The following is a 22,640-nucleotide window of genomic DNA, read 5'->3' as shown; positions in this document are numbered from 1 at the left end:
TGAAATGTTTGGTATTGGATATTGTTGACAGATGACAATACGCCAATTAGCACAAATGGTAAGTTCCGACAGTGGCTACAAGTGTGCCTACTGGCCGCTAAAAAGCAATACCGGTTTCATATGTATACACCTGGTATATCAGAAAAATCTGCGCAGGATACTTCTATGGGACTTATAGTTGCTCAGTGGAGTTCTATGGCACGTATGGCTGTGCAGTAGAATTCTATAGCACTTGAGGTTGCGCAGTTAAGTTCAACTACGCTCATAACTTGACACGTTGGTTTCGCGCCTATTCTCAGCATGCTCGGATTTTTCTAAATCTCGAATTAACTGTTTATTCTTTCACGATAACGCATCTGTACGTTATCGACAGCCTCCAACGCGAACTTTGAATACATATTCTACCTAATATAATAAAACGCATTTTTTCCTTCGTCGAAATTAACTCGTGACAGTAATTGCACCAATTAGCATTTTGTCTGCATGTGTTTGGCTATATGTTGCTCTTGCTTTAAAAAATAGAGATTAAAATGCGCACTAATTTAAAACTGCTAGGGTGCCTAATCGTCATTTTAAAGTTAGATCAAGGACAATGGGTCCATTTGAAATAAGTGATATACGGATTCTTAAAGTGAGAAGCCACACATATTTTTGCAACATTTTTTTTGTTTCCCCTTTTTATGTAATTGCTTCAAGCAGGTAATATAATGAATTAATATATTTTTTCCACTTTCAGGTCCCGATACAACCGATTACTGAAGATAACGGCGGGCATTTCATTTAGAAAAAATGTGACATTGTTAGTGTGTTTTCTGTTGATTTTTTCTATATTTTCTTATGCAAAATAATACGTGGAAATGATAATTGGAATCACGGTTAAAATAGTTATTTATGTAATGCTTCGCAAATCTAATGCGCGGAGCCCAAAAATGGCATTGTCTCCACTACTTGTATACCTTATTGTTTATACTCGCTTATTAGATTTTTTAAGATATATAATTTATGTTCACGTGTGTAAAATTCATAAGAACGAGTGATAATGGAACGAGATGATTCATCAATACGATACGCTCTCATCTAGGATTTTTTTCTTTGTCAAATATTCATTCATCAAACTACAGCCTTGTAAAATAGTAGGTATAGGTATTGGACTCTCTTTGAAAAATGTTGTCCTCAGTACGAAAACTTAAAAACAAGAATTTCAGATTTTAATTTGAGTTGGAGGATCTCGTAATTTGCATAAATGTGCACGAAATGCGCAGAGGATTTTAAATTCTCATCGTTATATTTGTAATTATTAATATGCGTATATTGCGGTCAAATAAGTATTGTGTTTATTTTTAATAAACGTCTCGCCTCAGTCATTTCTCAAATGTATGAATTATAAATATATTACTGTGTAAGTTAACCTGGGTTACTTGACACATGATCGCTGTATTATTTATTTAAGCTGTGTATAATAAATTATTTCTGTGGACGCGATGTGTCGTGCTTTTTTTGTACGCATTTATTATTGAAATATTTCTTTGTGCTCTCGATATTTTCAGAATTTTAAGAATCAGAAACTTTTATTTATGATTTTTTCAATAAATTTAAAGAAACTGTAGTGGAATGCAGAAAGTCTTACGATAACTTTATGACATCCTATGTCCGTGTCGTTACGGTGTCTTTACGACATGAACGTAGGATGTCTTCGCGATATTTGGTACCCACTGGGATCGTAACAGAGTGCAAATGTTTAATATTTTGATGTTGTGTGATAGAAATATATGTAAAAAAACGATTTTCATTTAACAAAATATTAATTTCTAAAATTATCTATCCAAACTTTGTATATATTTATATATTCTTTTCGTCTTTTTCCGAAATAGTATATTATATACTTTATATATCTATATCACAGCTAAATGCTGAAGGTAACGCAAACCAGAGAGGGTCCATCTAGACGGAGGGTGTAAGGGTATTCCTGTTAGGACCTCTTTAAAAGTTCTGTAGAGTTTACTCCCGAGCTGAGGTAAGGTTGGAGCCAGCAGTTCTAGGAAGGCTGAGAACGGGCTGACTGAAAGCGAAAGCTTGGTGTATAATTAAAAATATATATCCGATTCCGAGAAATAGATTGTGGAAGTTTACAACCTTAAAATGACAGGAACCTAAAATTGGAATAAGCTAGGTTAACGATCACAATAAAAAGTGAAACTTTTAGTTTAAACAAAAAATAAGAACTTACTACGAACACATTGAGTTAGTAAATTGGGAAGAAATAACTCTGATTAAAGACATGTATGCTTGATGAAATTGGTTTTTTGTAGAAAATGATTATTTAAGATTTTCGGTTGGGATTTGATTGATACTTTGATGCTAAAAAAAATGGTAAGTCTTTTTATGTGAGAGTTGTTTTTTGAAAAATAAGTATTTTATAATTTTACTGTTTTAAAAGCTTTTAGAAAGAGGAATATGATCAGAAATAGGTTTTTAAAAAAAGGTAACAGGTTAGGCCATTTAAAAAAGAAAAAAAGAAAAAATGAGAGACAAGATTATAGAGTCAGGCTGTGAATTAACAATATTTTTATTACTATAATTGAGTTTTCGGACAAATCGTTTTAAAACAACATGTATTCGAATTTTTTAAGAATTTCTTATGCAGAAAGACCGTTTTCGGAAAAAATGTTGGTTATGACCATGGCAGTTGATGCCAGTTGATTAAGAAAACTTTATTTTTTACTTTGCCTTTTATTTTAATTAATTTTTTTTATTTCCTATAATATACACTGAGTTTCCCTCCCTATTTCTGCTTTATTATACGCAAGAACCGGTAACCCCTCAATGTCTTTATTAATCTGATAGCTAATCTGATACTAATTCCGAGGTCGAATCTTTTTAATTCAATTTTTATGGTTCTAGTTATAAGATAAATCGTTAATATATCACTTAAAACCATAAGGATACTGCAAACAAACAGTTTCAGAATAGGTGGGGAATGAATTTGATTACTGATAATATTTTGAAAAATACCCATTGAAAATTCCCCACCCGCCTAAATTTTAGGTGAGGACTACTCCATACACCCAAAACCGCTTCCGCCGACCCTGATGCTGAGATATATCGGGATATATTAAAAATTTGTCATAAGGACCACCGCAGGATTTCGCCGGGAGCGGGTGCTAATCTGAAAAATTGCACTTGTTCCCAGCGAAATCGCGGTAAAATTTCAGCCACAACCACGTCTCATGATCGTGAGATAGGTGGTTACTGTCTATAACGGAATCAATACGACGATCCGGCAAAAGTTTCGTGCACCCTGAGAACACGGAGTGATCCAAGGGCTACAGTCTTCTGCATTTTTCCCGCAAGTGTTTTAGCATATTGTTGACACGCAGGGTTGCTTTTCAGGCTATTAACGAGTGAAACCTTGGCACCTCCAAGAGCGCCGATGATAAGGACGATTAGTTTAACAGAATATTCCGGGTACAATCGTTGCAACTCCCTTATAAGGTCTCGATACCTCTCTTTCTTTTCATTCTCATTGGCTATGATGTTTTTGTCAGCTGGTGCCGAAAATTCGATAACGAACATGGTTCGCTTCTCGAAGTCAAGAAGGACCGTATCTGGTCTCAAGTGTGCAACAGAAACAATTGTCGAGAATATAAAGTTCCAGTATATGCGGCACTTCCCATTCTCGACAATTGACTCGATTTCCCTAAGAGCATTTAGAGGAGCGATATTAAAGTTATTGCCGTAAGAGTGACAGAGATGGTAATAAAGCACTCTTAGTGCCGCATTGCGCCAAAGAGGAATCAAATCGAATAATTCCTTTAAATTTTACCTTGTTTACAGACTACAATGACACCAACGACAATGACAACGACGACAGACAGACACCGACGTAAAAACTATTTTTTCTGACACTGGGGGCCTCAAAACGCCGACATTTGATGGAATTTCGCGAAAGTGATTATTCACATAAAACCAATACCTTCTCATTTGTATGAGAATGTAAAAATGCTTAAACAATTTATTATTATTTATAATAACATTCTGTTAAATAATGCTAGAAAGTTGCAGCTCTTCCAAAAATTTTCCACTTTTCATCAAATTTTGTAATCAGAAAGGAGCAATAATTAATTAAAGTTGAGAAATTATTGTTTTGAGAATTTATTATTAATTTTAATAATATCCTCTTCAAATAGTGCTAAAAGGTGTGGTTTTTCCCTGAAATTTTTTAATTTTTTGTCTACTTTTCACTTAGAGCTAGGTAATAGTTATTGCAATTTAATAAACATAATCGTTTAAACAATTTATTGTATATATATATATATATATTCTGAAATAAAACAGCTACTTAAAATATTCTTCAAATTTTTTACGTCTAATATGATCCATGTAAAAAATTTGAAGAATATTTTAAGTAACTGTTTTATTTAAAAAAAAAAATATTAACAAAAAAGCAAGAGACACTTCAAAAGAATATTCTCTGTATTGAACAATTATGGTTGTAACTTGCTTCAATTATCACCTCACTAAGTGAAAAAGTGACAAAAATAAACAATTTCCCAAACAGCCGCAAATATCTAGAATTACTACACGAGAATTATCTAAACAATAATAATTTGTTTGAAACATTATGTTTGTTAAATGACATTAATTTTTGAAAAAAAATGGAATAGTTTAGAAAATTTCGCATCTTTCTAGCATTACTCCAAGAGAAAACAGTTATAAACAAGAATTACTTGTGTAAACAATTATGTTTATTAACTTTAAAAAATTATGTCCTCAGTTTAAGTGATCAGTTGACAAAAATAAATGGGTAAAATGTTAAATATTTCATAAAAGCATCAACTTTCTCGCATTATTCAAAGAGAATATTATAACAAATAATAATAAATTGTTAAGACAATTAGGTTTGTTAAGTTGAATTAATCATTACATAATTCTGTCTGTAAGTAAATAAAAATTGAAAAATTGTAGAAAAAACCTGCAAACTTCTAGCATTTTTCTAAGAGGATATTATTAAAAATAATAATAAATTTTTTAAACAAAATATAATCACTCTACATGAAAGTGAACACAAAGTGGCAAATATTTAAAAAAAAAACTAGAAATTTCTAACATTTTTCTAAGAGAATATTATTTAAAATAATAATACATTGTTTAAAGAATTATTTCGGTTAATTTTAATTGATTATTGTCTTGCTCGAACTGCAAAAATGAAGAAAAAGTTGAATATACATATTTGAAAAAATCTTTTTACTTCTTTCCAAAGATTTTCTTTCATTATACATTTCGTGATAGGTGTGCTGAAATTTTCTAGAATATAAATTCGGAAACAAGTATTTCAGGTTTTTTTTTATAATTGTGGTTTGTTTTGTCAGAGATGAGGTGGTTTTGTAATTTTATTTCAAAGTTGGTTTCAAGTTCCGACTCACTCCTGCCTTATCGGTAAATGTCGATATTGTAGTTTCCGATTGGTAAAACAGTTTGAAACAAGTTCACTTGTAAAGTATTGTAAAATATTTTTTATTTTAAAACTTCCAAAAATACGGTTTTTTATTATAGAATAAATAATGGCATCATCAGCTGCAAGACAGGCACTAGGAAAGGTATTTATTCACATCTTTGTGGTTGTCAATATCTAGACACAGTGTATTTTGGACAATTTTAGGTAGCTTTTTCAAAATCTAACCTCAAAATCTAAACTTTAATTTCGTTTCTTTTACAGTATTGCAAGACATAATTATTATTTGAACACCATTTATATTAAATAAATTTATTCTTCGTAAAATAAAACGAATGTTTCATATACAAAATACATCAAATACCGTTCGGTAATAAAATATAACCTCGAATTATTTACGCCACAGTTCAAATTTGTAAAGATTTAATATCTTCAAAATAAAAAATGTATTTTTATTTTAGTATTTATAATTAGTTGAGTAGTTATCTATAGTTGTAATATGGTTATGATAACAAAAATATATTTTGGTTTAAATTGTAGTATAAGGCTTTTATTTTTCATGCTTTTTTTTAGCTTGGAAATTATCAGAAAATTTAAAAATTCATATTTTATCTTATTTTTAAAAAATAAGAGATAACGAAACCTTCAGGTCATAATAATAATATTATGTTTATTAATTTTAAATAAAAATTCTATTGTTAAAAATTCAACAATTGTCTTAAAGTCTCATCATTCTTAGTTGGAAATTCGTGTTTTTGGATTAAAAATAAACTATTTTATTTAATAATTAACTTCTTTGTTGAGAATTCATATTTTTTGGTTGAAAATGATTTTTTTCTTTGATTCGAAATTATTTTTTTAAACTTTACATTTAACTATTTAATTTTTAGTTGAAAAATCATCTTATTTTTCTTATTTTTTGGCATCAAAATTTAAGTATTTTGGTAAGAAATTCTACCATTTTGTTTAAAATTCATCTCTTTGTGTTAAAAATTCAACTACTTTGGTATGAAATGAACTTTTTTGTTGAGAATTAGTGTTTATGGGTCAAATGGTCTATAGGAAATTCAATTTTTTTATTTCTTGATTTAAAAATCTTTCTTAATTGAAGATTGAACACTTTTATTGAAAATTTATTGATTTTGGTAGAAATTTAATCTTTTGTAGTTAACAATGCAACTTTTTGGTTGAAAAGTGGTTTTTTCTTCGCTTGAAAATTGATTTTTTAATTTAAAATAAAACTATTCAATTTTTTGCTGAAAATTCATCTTTTATTGGAAAGTTCAACTACTTGGTTGAAAATTCATGTGTTTTGTTGCGAATTCGTCTTTTTTGGTTAAAAAATTAACTATTTTGATTGAAAAAGAACTTTTTTGTTAAGAATTAATATTTTCTGATTTAATTAGGTTAACTGGTTTGTAGAAAATTCAATATTTTTATTGTTTATTAAAAAATCTTGTCTAATTGAAAATTCTACCCTTTTATTAAAAGTTCATCTCATTGGGTACAAATTTAACCTTTTTTGGTCAAAAATGCAACTGCTTTGTTTAAAAATGCATGTGTGTTGTTGCAGATTTATATTTTTGATAGAAAATGAGTCTTTTTGGTTGAAAATTATATATTTTTTTAAATTAAAAATGCATCTTTTTTAGTTGACAACATTATTTCTTTTGTGTGAAAGTTGAACAACTGTTTTGGAAATAATTTAAACAATTTTCTTGAATCTTTGTCTTTGTGGGTTGAAAATTCAACTATTTTGGTTGAAAATTACCTCTTTTTAGAATTAATATTTTTGGCTTGAATTAAGTCAACTGGTTTGTAGGAAATTCTATCTTTTTTTTTTATTTCTTTATTGAAAAATCTTTTTTGATTCAAAATTCAACGCGGTTATTGAGAATTCATTTCTTTGGGTAGAAACTTAATCTTCTTTCTTGAAAAATGCAACTGATTGTATGTACCTGAAGTTCTGAACGTTCAAATGAAGGAAATATTTTTCGAAATTTTTATTTTACCCATAAATATGGTCCTAATTGCGATTTAAATTCTGCATTATAATTCTTTTACAATAATAAATGATTTCAAAAATAAATTAACAAACATTTCACCACTTTTCCTGGTTTGAAAAATTATCAGTAAAAAATTGAATTCATTTGAACGTTCAGAGCTTCAGCCACATACTGTTGGTTTGATAATTGACTGTTTTGGTTAAGCATTCAATTATTTTTTATTTAAAATATAAATATTTTTGGTTGAAATATCAACTATTACATTTTGCGTTTACTATTAATCTTTTTATGTTGAAAATTCAAGTACTTGATTGAAAGTTGAACTAGTTTGTTGAAAAATAATTTATTTTGTTAGCGATTTATTATTTTAGTTGAAAACTCATCTATTTGGTTGTTAATTGATCTAGTTGGTTGAAAAATTGTTCTCTCTTTAGTGCTTTGTTCAAATTCGCTTTTTCGGTACAAAATTAGTCTTCTTGGTTGAAAATTCATCGTTTTGGTCAAACATTTAATTAGTTTATTAAAAAATAATCATTTTTGGTTGACAATATTTGTCTGTTTGGTGTTTAATTTCATCTATTTTGATATAAAAATTGTATTTTTTGGTTAAAATATCAACTATTACATTTTTCTTTAAAAGAAATTTTATTAGAAATTTGGGAAAGAGAACAAAATTTCTTATAGTATCTACATTTATCTAGATATTTTCAAACACTTTAATCGCTTTTTTTATAATGCCAAAAATTTGAAACATATAGGTTTAAAAAGGCTCGAAGTTGGTACAATTCTGGAAATGAAAGTTTGCTTAAAGTTTCTAACAGTTCGCTCTGATGGTTTCGAATTTTAAAGCGTTTTAATTGGGTTTTCCCAAAAAAATGATATTTTTATGAAAATTGAATAAAAAATGTTAGTTAAAAATTCTTTGTCAAAATTCAGTTTCTGAGTTTCCAAATGAAACCCATTCAAAATTAAACAGCAACAAAACAGAAGCTACCCAATTTCAGCACTTTATTTCGAGGTTCTCAAAAAGACTTTTACTACTACAAATTCAATACTAAAAATGTACATGTGTAATTATTCAATTTTAAACGTACATTTTTTGAATGAATTTTGGTTACTAAATTTATTTGTACGATAAGCCATAGAAAAATATTTACGCAAAGTGGACCGTACCACCCTGATAATAATTATAATAGATTTTTTAAATTGTTATTGCTTTAATATAAAATTATTTAATTTAACATCCTTCAATTTCAGCATTATTTAATTTTAAAGACATATTATTGTTAATTTTATATCAGTTCAATCTTAAGATTTTTATTCGAGTGGCAAAAGCGCTAAATAATATTATTATGTCTGTGTGACAACAATTTATTTACAGAGTATGTATTATGTGAAACGTCCATCAAAATGGGATAAAGGTTATGGTGCATATTTACCGCAAGCTTACAGAAAATTTTTTATCGAATGGAGAGTGAAAAAACCAGAAGCTGTGCATTACATCGAAAACAAAAACCGATATTGGCGAGATGAAAATACCGGATTAGTGTATGTAAAACAATTTTTAACATTTAGAAAATTAAATTTAAAGTTAACTTAAACTAAGATTACAAAATGTAAATTTTTACAGTTATCCAGTACAAAATAGGCCCTTGCCTCTGAAATTTCCCAAAGAACAAGACGAGGGTCTTTGGGGTGGCGAAGCTGTCATACAAGGATTTACAAAAAAGGATCGTTACCATCGAAGAGTTCCTCGATTTTGGTTTCCGGCACTTCAAAAATCGGTAGTCTACAGTAAAGTTTTGGACAAGTATCTGAGGGTCACAATTTCAGACAGAACTCTCCAGTTAATTCACGCGAACTACGGATTCGATCATTACATTTTAAAAGTAAAACAATGTCTGCAAAAAAATAATATACAAATAAAAATTCAGGTTAGACCTTAAACTTAAAAACATTTCACTTTTTCAGACTCCTGCCTGCGATTTGCGATCAAAACTTGCAGTGAAACTAAAAAGGCAAATCCTTACCGCACTAGCGGACAAAACTCTTTATCCCGATGATCCTGTTAAACGAGAAGAGGTTTATGATGACTACAAACAGTACCTTTCTGCTGTAAGAATTTCTTTTTATTCTAAATTTTCCAAAGAACTTTTCAAACTTTCCTGCCCACGGTGAACCTCAAGAATTTTCAACTAGAAAATTCTTGCATGTGACTTTTCTTTATAAATATGATTGTATTAATCATCTAATATTTAATATTAATTATATGAATTAGACTATTAATGTTACATTATATATCTATATATTAGCAATAAACTTTTTTTTTAATTCTAATAATGAGTACCTTTAAACTTAAAGCCAAAAATTAATGAGTAAAATGACCGTTCTTCACCATTTAATTAAATTCATTATGACTTATTTCTAGATTTTAATTAATTGTGTATATATTCATTTCATTTGATCATTTGAAATAAAAATTAAATCATTTTATTTAGTGAGCTAGCTGAAATATAAATTAAAAATTCAATTATAATGAAAATAATGCAAACATAAATTACCTAGTGCTTTTTGAGATGAGTAAAATTCAATTCTTTATTTTGAATGTTTCATTCCACAATGAAAATCGAGTGGAAAGTATTATAAAAGAATTGGATCAGGATATCTGTCCTAACTAGAAACCCTGGAAAACCGGAAATTGTTCAAAAAATGTAAATACCTGAAAAATCAGGAAATATCAGGACATTTTTTTGAGGGCGTGCTTAATTTTTTTTTTTAATATAAAATTGAATAAAAATGATTTATCATTCGAAAAAGTCACTTTTACATTCAATGAAAAAAAATTTACTGTATGTAATTATTGTGTTTAAAATTCATTTTTTTTTAAAATTAATTATTTCAACTCAATCCCACTCTCGTTTTAAATTTCTCTTCAAATTATTAACACTTTTTTCAAATTTGATGAATTTTCTCATTGTACTTATTTATAATTATAACTTATATGCTAATATTTCACCATTTTAGTTAAAAATTCACCTCTGCTTGAACATTAATTTTTTAAAATTAAAAATCTGATTACGCCATTTTTTTTTTTATAATTAATTGAAAATTCATCTCTTTTGGTAGAAATTCATCTTCCGGGTTAAAGATTCATCCTTTGGTTAAATTTTTTTTTTAACTGAAAATATAACTATCCGTTGAATATTCATCATTATAGTTAAAAATTCATCACTACCAAGAAAGGCGAATTTTCAATTAAAAAAGATCATTTCTCATTTAAAGTTCAACTGTTCCAGTTGAATATTCATTATTTTAGTTCAAAGTTATTACTCTTTTTGGTCGAAAATAAAACTCTTTGGTTGAAATTTGAACTCTTTAAAAAATAAATAAATAAAGTCATCTATAATAATTTCAATTTTTTTACCTGAAAAATTAACTATTACATTTTCGGTTGAAAATAATCTTTCTTAAGTTCAAAATTCCACTATTTTAGTTAAAAATTGATCTGTTTTAGTTGAAAATTCAACTATTTTGTTGAGAATTCACGTATTTTGTTGAAAAATTGTCTTTTTCGGTAAAAAATTAATTTTTTTTTGTAAGACAATTAAACTATTTTTATGAAAATTTAAGTATTTGGTAGAAAATTATCTTTGTTTTTGTAAAAATATAGTCATTTTTTGAAAATTCAACAGTTTTGTTAAAAATTAATTATTTGAAGATTTACCTCTTTCGTTGAAAACTTAAATTTTGTATTGAAAATTTTTTTTTTATATAAAAACTATTGTATTTATTTCAAAATGTATCCTTTTGAAAAATTAACTATTAAATATGAAATTCATATTTCTGGTTAGAGGATTGCTCTTGTTTTTGAAGATGCATCTTTTTGCTTGAGGATTCATTTATTTCGCTAAAAATTCTACTTTTTTGGTTTAATTTAACTTGTTGATAATTCGTTCCTTTTGTGAACATTTTTTAACTGAAAATTTTACAATTCCATTTGTTGTTTTTTCGTTTAATTTAAGTAGTTGAGAATTCGTCTTTTTTAAAAAATTCACCTTTTATAGCAGAAGTCATCTTTCTTGATTGAAAATGATCTTTTCGGGTTGAAAAATTTGTTTTTTTAGCTTGAAAATTTAAATATTAGTTTGTTAACGCAACTGTTTGGTCAAAAGTTTATATTTTTAGGTTGAAAAATCATCTCTTTTGGTAGAAAATATATTTTTTTGGCAAATTCCTCTATTTTGTTAAAAATCAAATACATTTTGACTTTAAATCTTAGGAATTGAAAGCGTTTAATGTTTAATTTAATATGGCATTTTTATTTATTTTATTTCAAAGAATTTATTCCCCAACTTTTGTGAAAAATCATCCTATTTCCTTTGTTTTATGAGAATTTTGGGCTTTGTTATTTTTCGTGGCGAGAGAAAGGGGGGTCAAAAATAAGCAAAAATTCCTAAAACTAGTCATCAAACTAAAAAAAAAAAACAGAATAAAATATTTTACATTATTTGTATATTTAAGCCTCCAAGATTGTTTACTAATTAATCAATACTTTTAGTATACGCGTGAAGAAATCGAATGGTACGGACTAACTTTTGAAGAAGCCTGTGAAAAATGGAAGAAAGAAAACGTATCTACAAAAAAGACCGTGCCACTCAAAATCGAATTGAGGGCAAAGTTAATAGAAGAATTAAAGGCAGCACGCGGTAGTGAATTGCCAACAATCGAAGACACAGAAACGAGCTTGCTCTCGAAAATCAAGAGCCTTAATCCTTTCAGCAGCAGTTCGAAAACCGATTAGATAATTTATTTGTAAGTGGAGAAAAATAAAAAGCAATTACTACATTTCTCTTATTTATATTTATTATTTGTCATTAACAGTCACATGATTGAATTCATTATTCACACATTTATCTACGCTCCCGAATTCAAACACGCTACATTCTGCGAATTGTGAAAATTGACATTTTATACAAGCAGTTCCCAAAGAAATGAACTAGTGCACACTCTTTTTCTTAGGGGTAAATTATCTACGATATTGAACACTCTATGTCGTGATCTTTAGGAAAACAGTCTAGGAGAGAAGCGATGGCTCTCGTGATGTAAGTCATTGTTCCAAAACTTCCGCTGGGGGCGCTGTCGTAGAAATGTTGACAAACGTATGCAGCGCCACCGCAGAGCAACATCCCTGTCGAGTTTATTTCCCGTTGATCCTTAGGCTTTGCGCAACAGAGAGTTGCATCTCCGTCTATTCTCATCTGGAAAAATTTAACAAGTTTAAAAAAAAACCGGAGAGCCTTCAGGGTGTCTACTCAAATTCTGGGGAAAAAATGCTCTGACAATTGAGAATTCTAACATTACGGCATACTCGGTCAGCAACGTCGAAATCTATATGGCCATTTCTTCAATGATTGTTAGCAATTGGGAAAGTATGCGATTTGGACAATCCATCGAGAAAAAATGTGCCATGATTGAGGTTAGGTTGCATTCTTGGGGTAGGTTTAAGAGTGGTGCAACGGTAATATAATGTTCCTTTTGTATTCGTCACGTACCGGGCGGGCAGAGTTATTTCCAGTAGTTGACCGTCGCTAATCCGACTTTCTCTTTTTAAATTTCTCTTCAAATTATTAACACTTTTTTTAAATTTGACGAATTTTCTCATTATACTTATTTATAATTATAAATTATATGCTAATATACTATTTTCTAGTTGAATTAAAAAATGTTGTCTTTTTTGGCGTGTCTCATTCCATTTACGAGAAACGTATTAATTCCAATTTTAAGCATTAAAAAAAAAAAGTTAGATATCTGAAATCATCAAAACCCGTAGATTTCGAATTATTATTTTTTAGGCTGTTAACTATGAAATTTAAAAAAATCGACTTCTAAATTTTAATCCGAAAGCTTAACAAAGGACCCTTCAGTGTAGGCTACTCTATTGATATAGCCCCTCTGCTTGTTATTTATGATCGAATTCTTATTTCAATTTTAGCCTCTTTGCTTTTTATTTATGATCGTATTTCTATTTTAATTTCGGAAAGGACAATTTAAAGCCTTTAAAACATTTAAAACTCTTTTTTAAATCCCTCCAAATTCTTTGCAATCATTTCAATTCTTTCGAAGAATCTCGAAATTGACTAAAATTAATTTCAATCGCCTAAAATCTTTACAATATTCTTAAATTTCTTTAAATCTCTTGACAATCCTTAAAATCTTTGAATTTTTGCAAATAACTTAAAAGCTTTTTAAATAACTTTTAAATTAATTGCTTAACATTCTTTAAAGTTACTAAAACTTATGGAAATATTTTTAAATCCTTTGAAAATAAACTTCAAAATCCCGTCAAGTCTCTAGTTATTCCTTAAAATCATGTCCTTAAACTCTTCCGATTTTTTTTTTTAAAATCCCTTCAAGAAGTTTCTCGAAATTAACTTAAATTAATTCAAATCTCTTAAAAGCCTAAATTTTTGTTAATCTATTTAAAATCCTTAAAATCTTTGAATTTTTTCAAGTTCATTAAAATATTTTTAAATAACTTTTCAAAAACTCCCTAGTAATTCCCTAGTAATTCCTTAAAATCACTTAAGTTCTTATAAATCCTTAAAGTCCTCCGAATTTTTTTAAACTCCCTTCAACTTCTTTGAAATCATTTAAATATTTTCAAAATCGACTAAAATTAATTAAAATCTCTTAAAATCCTTAAATTTTTTAAATTCCTTAAAATCTCTTGAAAATCCTTAAATCATTGCATTTTTTTAAATCCCTTGAAGTCTCTTAAAATTTCTTTAAATCTTTTTAAACAACTTTCTAAATAGATTTAAAATCAGTAAAACGGTCTTAAAATCTTAGAAAATTTCCTGTAAATCTTGAAACGTTTTTGAATTATGTTTAAATTCTTTAAAACAAAATCTTGAAGTTTTTTTTTAATCCTTGAACGCTTCCGAAATTTTTTGAAATTCCTTCAGCTTAAAATTCTCGAAATTGAGTACATTAATTAAAATCCTTTAAATTTTCTTCCTTAAAATATTTTGAAAAAAATCACATCCACTGAAATCTCTTCAAATTCATTAAAATATTTTAAAATAACTTTTCAGTAACTCGCTTGACATTCTTTAAAATCACCTAAACCGCCTTAAAATCTGATTCTGGTATAAATTAACGGAACTCATAATAAAGGGATTTGGTTTATGTATTAAATTTCATCATTACAAATTCAAAGCTAATTAAACCTTTAAAAATGGAATTATTAAAAAAAATTAATTTTTAAATAAAAATCATTTTTAATTCGAGGCGATTCAATTTTTTTAAATTCTAATCGTAAACTTATCAATTTATTTATTAACAATATATAATTCCAAATACATTGAAAGCATTCAAATTTTCATATTTTGTTTTTTATTTGAAGAGTCTCTAAATATAATGATTTCAGATTAAAATTTCGAATATAAAAAAATTTCAAAACGTTAAAAATAGAAATATTTGTAAATTAGAATGATGAAAATTGTATCATTAAAGATTCAAAGCTAATATTATTGCGTCCAAAATTAAATTATTCGAAAATTTTAACTTATAAATAAAAATAATTTTCACTTCAAAGTGTTTCAAGTTTTAAAATTGTTAACTGCAAACTAAATTAAATGTTTTAAATTCAAAGCTGCTGATACTATAGAATTTTAAATTGTTATTACGATTAGATTTATTATTAAATTTATTTATTAATTTATCTTCGTTGAAAATTCAACTATTTGGATAAAAGTTTATGCATTTTGTTGGAAATGATTTTTTTTAGTTGAAAAATTGACTTTTTAAATTTCAAAATAGTGTATTTCGTGTATTTTTTTCGAAATGGTAGAAAAATAGTGTCATCGTTTCAAAAAAATGTAAAATAGTTTAATAGTGTGGCGAGTCCGAGGCTTGTAGTTAGGAATTCAGTCACTACTGGAAATTAGTACAAATTTTTAATCATTCAAATGAAGAGTATTTCAAATTTGTTACTTTTAAAAATTTTAAGTTATACTTAACCTCTGTCAAGTATCTTTTCCGAGGAGTTTTAATAGTCATTTATTTTTTTTGTTTATCTTCTAGAGTTTTAATAGTAATTTATTTTTTTTGTTTATCTTCTAGACTTGATAATGTTATAAATTATCTAGGTACATTTAACAATTTTTATAAACTCTTAATATTCAAAAATTGATTATTATGGATTTAAAAATGGATTGTTTTTAATATTAGGACTATTATTTTAAATTACTTTATTTTATTGGGATATAATTTTTTATGTAATAATAATTATAAAATTAAGATATATTTCTGATAAACTTAAATCTTAATTTAAAAATAAAAATTTATTTATTCATAAACAAATTGGTTTTAAGTTAATTTAAATTGTGAGTATAAAACATTAAAATTGCATTAATTATTTCATTTAATATTATTATAGTAAAAAAAACTAAAAATTCATTATTTTATTTCGTAATTCTCAATTCTACCGTGAAGATTCCATTTTTAGCGTGAAGTTTTCAATGTTCATGGTTTCATGGTAAGGAGTCATTCAAATATTTCGCATTTTTTAAAACAATAAATTCGAAATATATACAATTCATTTCTTGAATTTGTCTCTGAAGTACTTAATAGTTAAATTTCAAATAAAAAAGATCAACTTTCAGTTAAAATAATTGATTTTCCACAAAATAAAAAAAAACTAATTTTAAACCAAAAAGATACATTTTGAACAAAAGAGTTTAACTTTCAACCAAGTTGTCTCATTTTGAACCAAACGGATCAAATTACAAATAAAATTATGAATATTTAATTGAAATACTTATATTTACAACCAAAAAGATTAATTTTCAACTAAGATGATGAATCTTTACCTGGAATAATTGCATTTTCAACAAAAAGATGAATCTTTAACTGGAATAGTAGAATTTTCTACCAAAACGTTATTTTTTAAAAATAAAATGATGAATATTTAACTGCAATAATTGAATTTTGGCAACAACAAAAAAGATTAATTTTAATAAAAAAGATGATTTTTCAACAAAATACATAAATTTACAACGAAATAGCTCAATTTTGTAGACAAAAATGCCAATTTTTTAACCAAAAATGGAACATATACATTTTCAGTCAAAATTATGATACTTGAACATGAAAATTTAATGTAAAAAACGGGTTTAACTTTCAACCAAATAATAAAAATTTGATTCCAAAAAGCATGAATTCTGAATGAAAAATGTAGTAGTTGATATTTCAAGCAAAATGGACTTTAATTTTAATAATTAAAAACAGCCCAATTCATCAAGAGAAGACATTTTTTTCAAATTTAATTTTTAACTAAAAAATTTTTTTTATCAAGAGAGAGAAAAGATGCTAACAAACTGGTAAATTTACACCGACATACATACAGTTTCAACGAGATACTTTTTTCAAATAAAGGCGATCCATTTTTAAACAAAAATAAAGTCTTTAAATTCTCATTAAAAAAAAAAATTAATTTCAAACAAAAAAAACAACAAATAATTGTTCACAAAATAGTTAAATGCAGTAATATAAAGCTACTTTTACAAATAAAGTATCAGTTTTATTGAATTTTTAAATGCAATTTAACCAAAAAACTAAGCATGCTCGCGAAAAATTTCCCTGACAATTCTAGGTGTTTTCCAGGTATCATAAGTTTTTTTCCAGATATCATTTTTCATGTACAGTCATTCAAATATTTCGCATTGTTGAAAATAATCAATTCGAAATATATACAGTTTTGAGAGCTTATTATAAATAGTGTTTTCTTATTTCAGTTTCTAGTGATTCATTTCATCATTGCACCATCGATTAAGTAAATAATTAACAATACTGAAAACATAACAATTAATTTCTTGCTTTTATCTTTGAAGTACTAAATGGTTAAAATTCAAATAAAAAATATCAATTTCCAACCAAATAGTTGCATTTTGAACTAAAAAAATATCAGCGTTAACAAAAAATGGAATAGTTAAATTTACAATTAAAATAATTAATTTTCCACAAACAAAATTTTTTTTATACCAAATTGATGAATATTTAATTAAAATTGTGAATCTCTAAACTCAATAGATCAACTTTAAACAAAAAAGATCAACTTACAAAAAAATTAGGAATATTTCATTGAAATACTGGAATTTTTAACCAAAAATATGAATTTGCAAACAAGACAATTCATTTGCAAACAGGAAAATTAATTTTCTACCAAAACAGATGATTTCGCAATAAATAACATGAATTTTGAACTAAAATAAACAACATTTTTTCAGCCAAATAGTTGCACTTTGAATTAAAAAATATCAATTTGCAAACAAAAATGGAGTAGGTACCAAAAATATGAATTGTCAACTAAGATGATGAATCTTTAACTGTAATAGTTACATTTTCAATTAAAGTGATGAATCTTGAACACAAAAAATTAATTTTTAGCGAAAGGGTTTAACTTTTAAACAAGTAATAAAATATTGATACCAAAAAATATTGTTTCAGAATGAAAATTGTAGTAATTGATATTTCGACAAAAACAATGCTTTAATTTTAAAAAGACTTTTTTTTTAAATTTAATTGTTCACTTAAAAATTTTTCTCAAGAGTCAAAATATTGCAAACAAACTGGTTAATTTTCAGCAAAATAATGCAGTTTCAACGAGATACTTAAATGTTCAACCAAAGGCCATCAATTACAAGAAAATAGAATCGTTACATTTTCAGTTAAAAAAATTAATAAAAAAAAAAGGAATTTTCAACAAATTATTAAAATGTAGTAATATAAAGCTACTCTTACACATTAATAATCATTGTTATTAAATTTTATAATGCAATTTAAACAAAAAAATTAAGCACGCTCACGAAAAAATTTCCTGGCTAAAAAAATGCTCTGACTTTTCTAGGTATATAAAAATTCCCTGACATTTCCCGGGTATCGAGATAGGATAGACACCCTGAACTCTAGCGGAGGCGTCATATACTACGAGACTAGCAGCGCTACTCAGAGATAATTTTTATTAAAATTCAAACCTGATCTTCTAGAAAAATAGCGTTTGCCTTGTGAACTAAATCCTCCACGGCGATGATGCCTCCTAGGGAAGGAGCTAAATTGTACTCAGTCACTAGAGTCAAAACCATCAGAGCTTCGACCACGAGTTGACGATATTCCGGTTGGGGAATTGTGTTCAGAAAGGTCTCAACAGCTAGTGCGAATTTCAATTCACCAGGTGTCATTTCCTGTGTGAGGTTTTGCTGCAGAAGTTTGCCATCGATAGCTAACCCTTGGCACTGTTAAAAAATACAAAGCACTTTTAATTTAACTCCACAGAAATTACCAGACAACTTCGCACATTAAATATTTCAATCAGGGGGTTATAAAGATCTGTAGAATAAATGTGACATGAGATTTGCCCGCGACCGAGTGGCGGCGCTGGTTGTACTTTTAGGCCAACAACTATTCAAAGGCATAGGGGAAAATACAAATTTAATGTATTTTAATTGTTAAACCAAGTTTTTTTTTTTTTTTGTAAATATTTATCTCGTAAAAATATTATGTAGCATATTAAATATCCAATAAATTAATAAGTAATAATGAAAAGTGAAGGAAACATTATTTTTATGATTAAATACGAATACACATTTCACAGTGTCATAATAACAATTTTGCAAAACGAACATTAAATTTTCAACATTGACCTCAGTAAATAATATAAACTGTCAAAATGGTAAATTTTGATTAAATTTTTTTTATTGAGAATTATAATGATTATTGAAACTAACGATTATTTGAACTAAATTATAAAAATTTATATTTCTTTTTAAAGCTTGAAAGCAATTTACTTTCTTTCGTCATAAGACATTTATAAAAATGAATTATGTTATAAAATATATCAATTGTTACAAATATGTCAAATATTTCTAAAGCTTTATATTACAAAGAATATGATTTATAAAATAATTCAATATCGATAAAGATATACAATAAAAAGTGTATTTGTGAACTATACATTTAAAAACAATTGTAGTGAATTTAAGCTGTTTTTTTAATTTCTTTATGACAACTTAAATCAATTCTTTTGTTAATAATACTGAAAATTCATGTTGCCAATAATTTGCGTGAAAAAAACAGTTTGATTGCATATTTTAATCTATATATCTCGCTGAATTTTAAATTTTTCTTATAGCGCAACACTTTTTGTCAATTATTTTCAAAGTGAACAAACATATTGCGATCTTTAAAAACAATTGCAATGCATTTAAACTGTTTTAAAAATTGTTTATAACCACTTTAATACATTATTTTATTAATATTATTAATAATTCAAGTTACCAATAATTTGCGTTTAACAAACAGTTTAATTGCATATTATATTCATTATCGCTTTAGTAAATTATTTTATTAATATAGTTAGAAAATTCATGTTACTAATAATTTGCGTTAAAAAAATGTTTAAGTGCATATTTTCAATAAGATTTTTATTCTATATATCTCGCTGAAATAAAAAAAATTTTCTTATAGTGCCACACTTTTTTGTCAATTATTTTCAGAGTGAAGAAAAATATTTCTATCTTTAAATACAATTTAAATGACTTTAAACTGTTTGCAAATTTTTTTGATAATAACATCTAATAATTGTTTCATTAATATTAGTTGAAAAAGTTGAAAAATAATTAAGATAAAAATATGTACCGTTCCAGTAACAGATCCATCTTTTCCAAAAACAACACAATTATACCCTATTATTCCCTTTGATAAAAAAAAAATCTTCATAAATTTCCAGTCTAAAAGCCTCAGAACTTGATCATAAAGCAAAAAAAAATTAAATAAAAAAGTCCGTTTATATAATTATAAAAGCACGAAATATATTAATAAAAAATAACGTACTCTTTCTAAAACCTGCCAGACTCGAGGATAGAAGTCTCTCGGAACTCTGTTCAAAGCTCCGTCGAGTCTTCGCCTTCTTAACCATTGTCCTTGCCTATCAGGTTCAATTTCCCCCTCATCTGAATTCAAAAATCCTCCGATTTGCGATTTCTGCCAAGGAGAAATTAATAAAATCAGGAGTCAAGAAAAATCAGAAATAATGAAATCTTACTTACCTTGCTGACTTTTCCAGACTTGCAACTTATCACTGAGAAATTGCCACGACCAACTGCAACAAATTAGCTTAAATTAGAACATGCCTCAATTTCTCTATGGGATCAAATATAGGTACTTTTTGTCCCATTAATAGGGTACTTTTTTTGCTTTCGAATAATAAAAAATTCAGGATTAAATTACAAGACATTCAAACAATTCAAATGAATTAGAAAATTTTTTAAAAATAAATCCATTAATTTCTGTACAATTGGAACGAGTAAACGAGAAGAATTCGATGAAAATCATCAAAATTCAAGGTGAATTAAAAAAAAATCAAATAAATGAAAAACAATTTGAAAACATGAAATAACTTAATTGATTTCAGTACATTTGATATAAGCTTAGAACAATTTGAGGTAATTCAACAGAATTTTATGAAATGCCTAAGAAATTAAAGTTAAAAAAACTTCAGGATCAATTAAATAAAAACTTTAAAAAATTTTTAATTGCAGTGAAGTAAAGAGAATTTAGAATAACTCAAGTAAATTAAAAAATTCAAGAGAATTCCCAAAAATTAAAAAAAATTCAGGTAGAATTTAAAAAAATCAAGTCTTTGAAACCCTACCAATTTCGAACCCAAAAAGTAAATAATGCCTACAAAAAAGTCCAAGTTAAATTCAGAATAATTAAAATAAATTGTAAACAATCTTTAAATAAAATTTTTTTGATTTTTCATTGTCGGTTAATTGAAATTTTTTTGAAAATGCTATAACTCTGAGAATTTTCTTTTTATCGAAAAAAGTCATAAGGATAAATTGTTTGTTCTTTTTAATACTATAAATATCCGTACCTAGAGCTATCAAATTCAGAAAAAAGTGGTCTCAAAAATTTTCAAAATGCGTTCACTTTTTGAATTTTTATCAAAAATGGCTGGTTAACGAACTCGTCCTTTCTTTTAGGACCTAAAAAAAGTGTGCAAAAGATGGACTTGATCCGTTCATTTTTTCGAGAGTTATCGTGTTTACGGACGGACAGACAGACATATGCCATCGTAAAAACTTGATTTTCGGATTTAGGGGGTCTCGAAACGTGGAGATCCGTTGAAAAATTTTAATGTGAAATTTCTGACAATTCTAATACTTTCTCAATCATAAATTATGAGAATGTAAAAAATCCATTTATTTCAGTCAAATTTGAGTAAATTTAGATCAATTTAAGGGAAATGAGAAGAATTCGATAAAATTTATAAAAAATCAAGCTGAGTTTAAACATCGAATGGAGCAGAATTGATTGAAATTAGAATTCAAAAGAATTTATTTAAATTAGGATAAATTAATAAGAATTCAGTGCGAATTTCAAATGAAGTGCAAAAAATTTTGAAAATCTTATCAGATCTTTGAAACCCTACAAAATTTGTCAATTCTAATAAATAAATTCTCTAACATCCATTAAATTTTCAAAATCTCTTAAAATAAGTAAAACCCTTGGAATTCATTAAATCAATTGAAAATGCCTTGGAATCTTTTAAAATACCTAAACCTTTCAAAGTGTTTGAAATTACTTCAAACTGTTGAAATCAATACAAAAATTTTGGCAGTCGTTTAAAATTTCCCAGAATATTTTAAATTCTTTAAAATCGTTTAAAATCCCTTACAATTTTTTTAAGCTTTTAAAAATGCCAAGGAATTTGGAAAAAATACCTTTAACTATTTCAAATTCTTTGACCATTTTATCAACTGATTCTCAGGATCAATTAAAAAGTTTTAAAAGATCCACTTAATTAAGTTAATTTAAAATAATTCAAGTAAATTAAAATAATTTAAAACAAATTAAAATAATTCAGAGTGATTTGACAAATAATAATTTAAAAACTATTATAATCTTTGAAATCCTGCAAACTACCTCACTTCTCTTGAATAAATTCTTTTGATTCACTAAAATATGATTAAATCCTGTGAAAATTCTATGCAATTTGGCGATATTTCTTGAAATCCTGGTAAATTAATTAAATTAAATTGATAGCATTAAAAAACCCTTCAAATCATTGAAATTATCGGAAACCTTATAGAAGCCAACAAACCAGCAGAATTTTCAAC

General features: G+C 26.8%; 3 protein-coding genes across 8 annotated transcripts in view; 2 read left to right on the top strand and 1 right to left on the bottom strand.

Moving 5' to 3' along the window:
* LOC117173220 overlaps window positions 1-1,480 on the top strand; it is a 13,423-nt gene extending 11,943 nt beyond the window's left edge. For both annotated transcript variants that reach the window (XM_033361676.1, XM_033361675.1), the window contains exon 11: window positions 737-1,480. The gene's annotated coding sequence lies outside the window, so the exon portion shown is untranslated. The remainder of the gene's footprint in view (window positions 1-736) is intronic.
* Window positions 1,481-5,484: 4,004 nt separating this feature from the next.
* On the top strand, window positions 5,485-12,306 carry LOC117172397 (39S ribosomal protein L28, mitochondrial). The gene is made up of 5 exons (XM_033360279.1): window positions 5,485-5,597; window positions 8,840-9,006; window positions 9,089-9,347; window positions 9,430-9,573; window positions 12,017-12,306. Exons 1-5 carry the CDS (start codon window positions 5,562-5,564, stop codon window positions 12,257-12,259), a joined length of 849 nt encoding a protein of 282 aa, XP_033216170.1. The 5' UTR covers window positions 5,485-5,561; the 3' UTR covers window positions 12,260-12,306.
* The window catches only part of LOC117172395 (probable phosphorylase b kinase regulatory subunit alpha), a 57,408-nt gene continuing 47,067 nt past the window's right edge, over window positions 12,300-22,640 (bottom strand). For 4 of the 5 annotated variants that reach the window (XM_033360274.1, XM_033360278.1, XM_033360276.1 and 1 more), the window contains 4 exons: window positions 20,565-20,617; window positions 20,350-20,499; window positions 18,495-18,752; window positions 12,489-12,716 (listed from right to left, as the gene is read on the bottom strand). In XM_033360274.1, the coding sequence (XP_033216165.1) occupies window positions 12,489-12,716; window positions 18,495-18,752; window positions 20,350-20,499; window positions 20,565-20,617 (689 nt within the window). Of the gene's footprint in view, window positions 12,717-18,494; window positions 18,753-20,349; window positions 20,500-20,564; window positions 20,618-22,640 lie in introns of all 5 variants that reach the window. The other variant, XM_033360277.1, reaches the window with a different exon arrangement.

Source organism: Belonocnema kinseyi, chromosome 5 (assembly GCF_010883055.1).
Source record: "Belonocnema kinseyi isolate 2016_QV_RU_SX_M_011 chromosome 5, B_treatae_v1, whole genome shotgun sequence".
In the NCBI taxonomy this organism is placed as follows: domain Eukaryota; kingdom Metazoa; phylum Arthropoda; class Insecta; order Hymenoptera; family Cynipidae; genus Belonocnema; species Belonocnema kinseyi.
The sequence above is the reverse complement of the archived record's forward strand: the minus strand, read 5'-3'. Positions and strand labels throughout refer to the sequence as shown.

Excerpts from the sequence above, each read along its gene's own strand:
- LOC117172397 (XM_033360279.1), top strand. The coding sequence starts at position 5,562 with ATGGCATCATCAGCTGCAAGACAGGCACTAGGAAAG. Across the intron at positions 5,598-8,839 it reads CAAGACAGGCACTAGGAAAG|AGTATGTATTATGTGAAACG; the intron begins GTATTTATTCAC and ends ATTTATTTACAG. Across the intron at positions 9,574-12,016 it reads ACAAACAGTACCTTTCTGCT|TATACGCGTGAAGAAATCGA; the intron begins GTAAGAATTTCT and ends CAATACTTTTAG.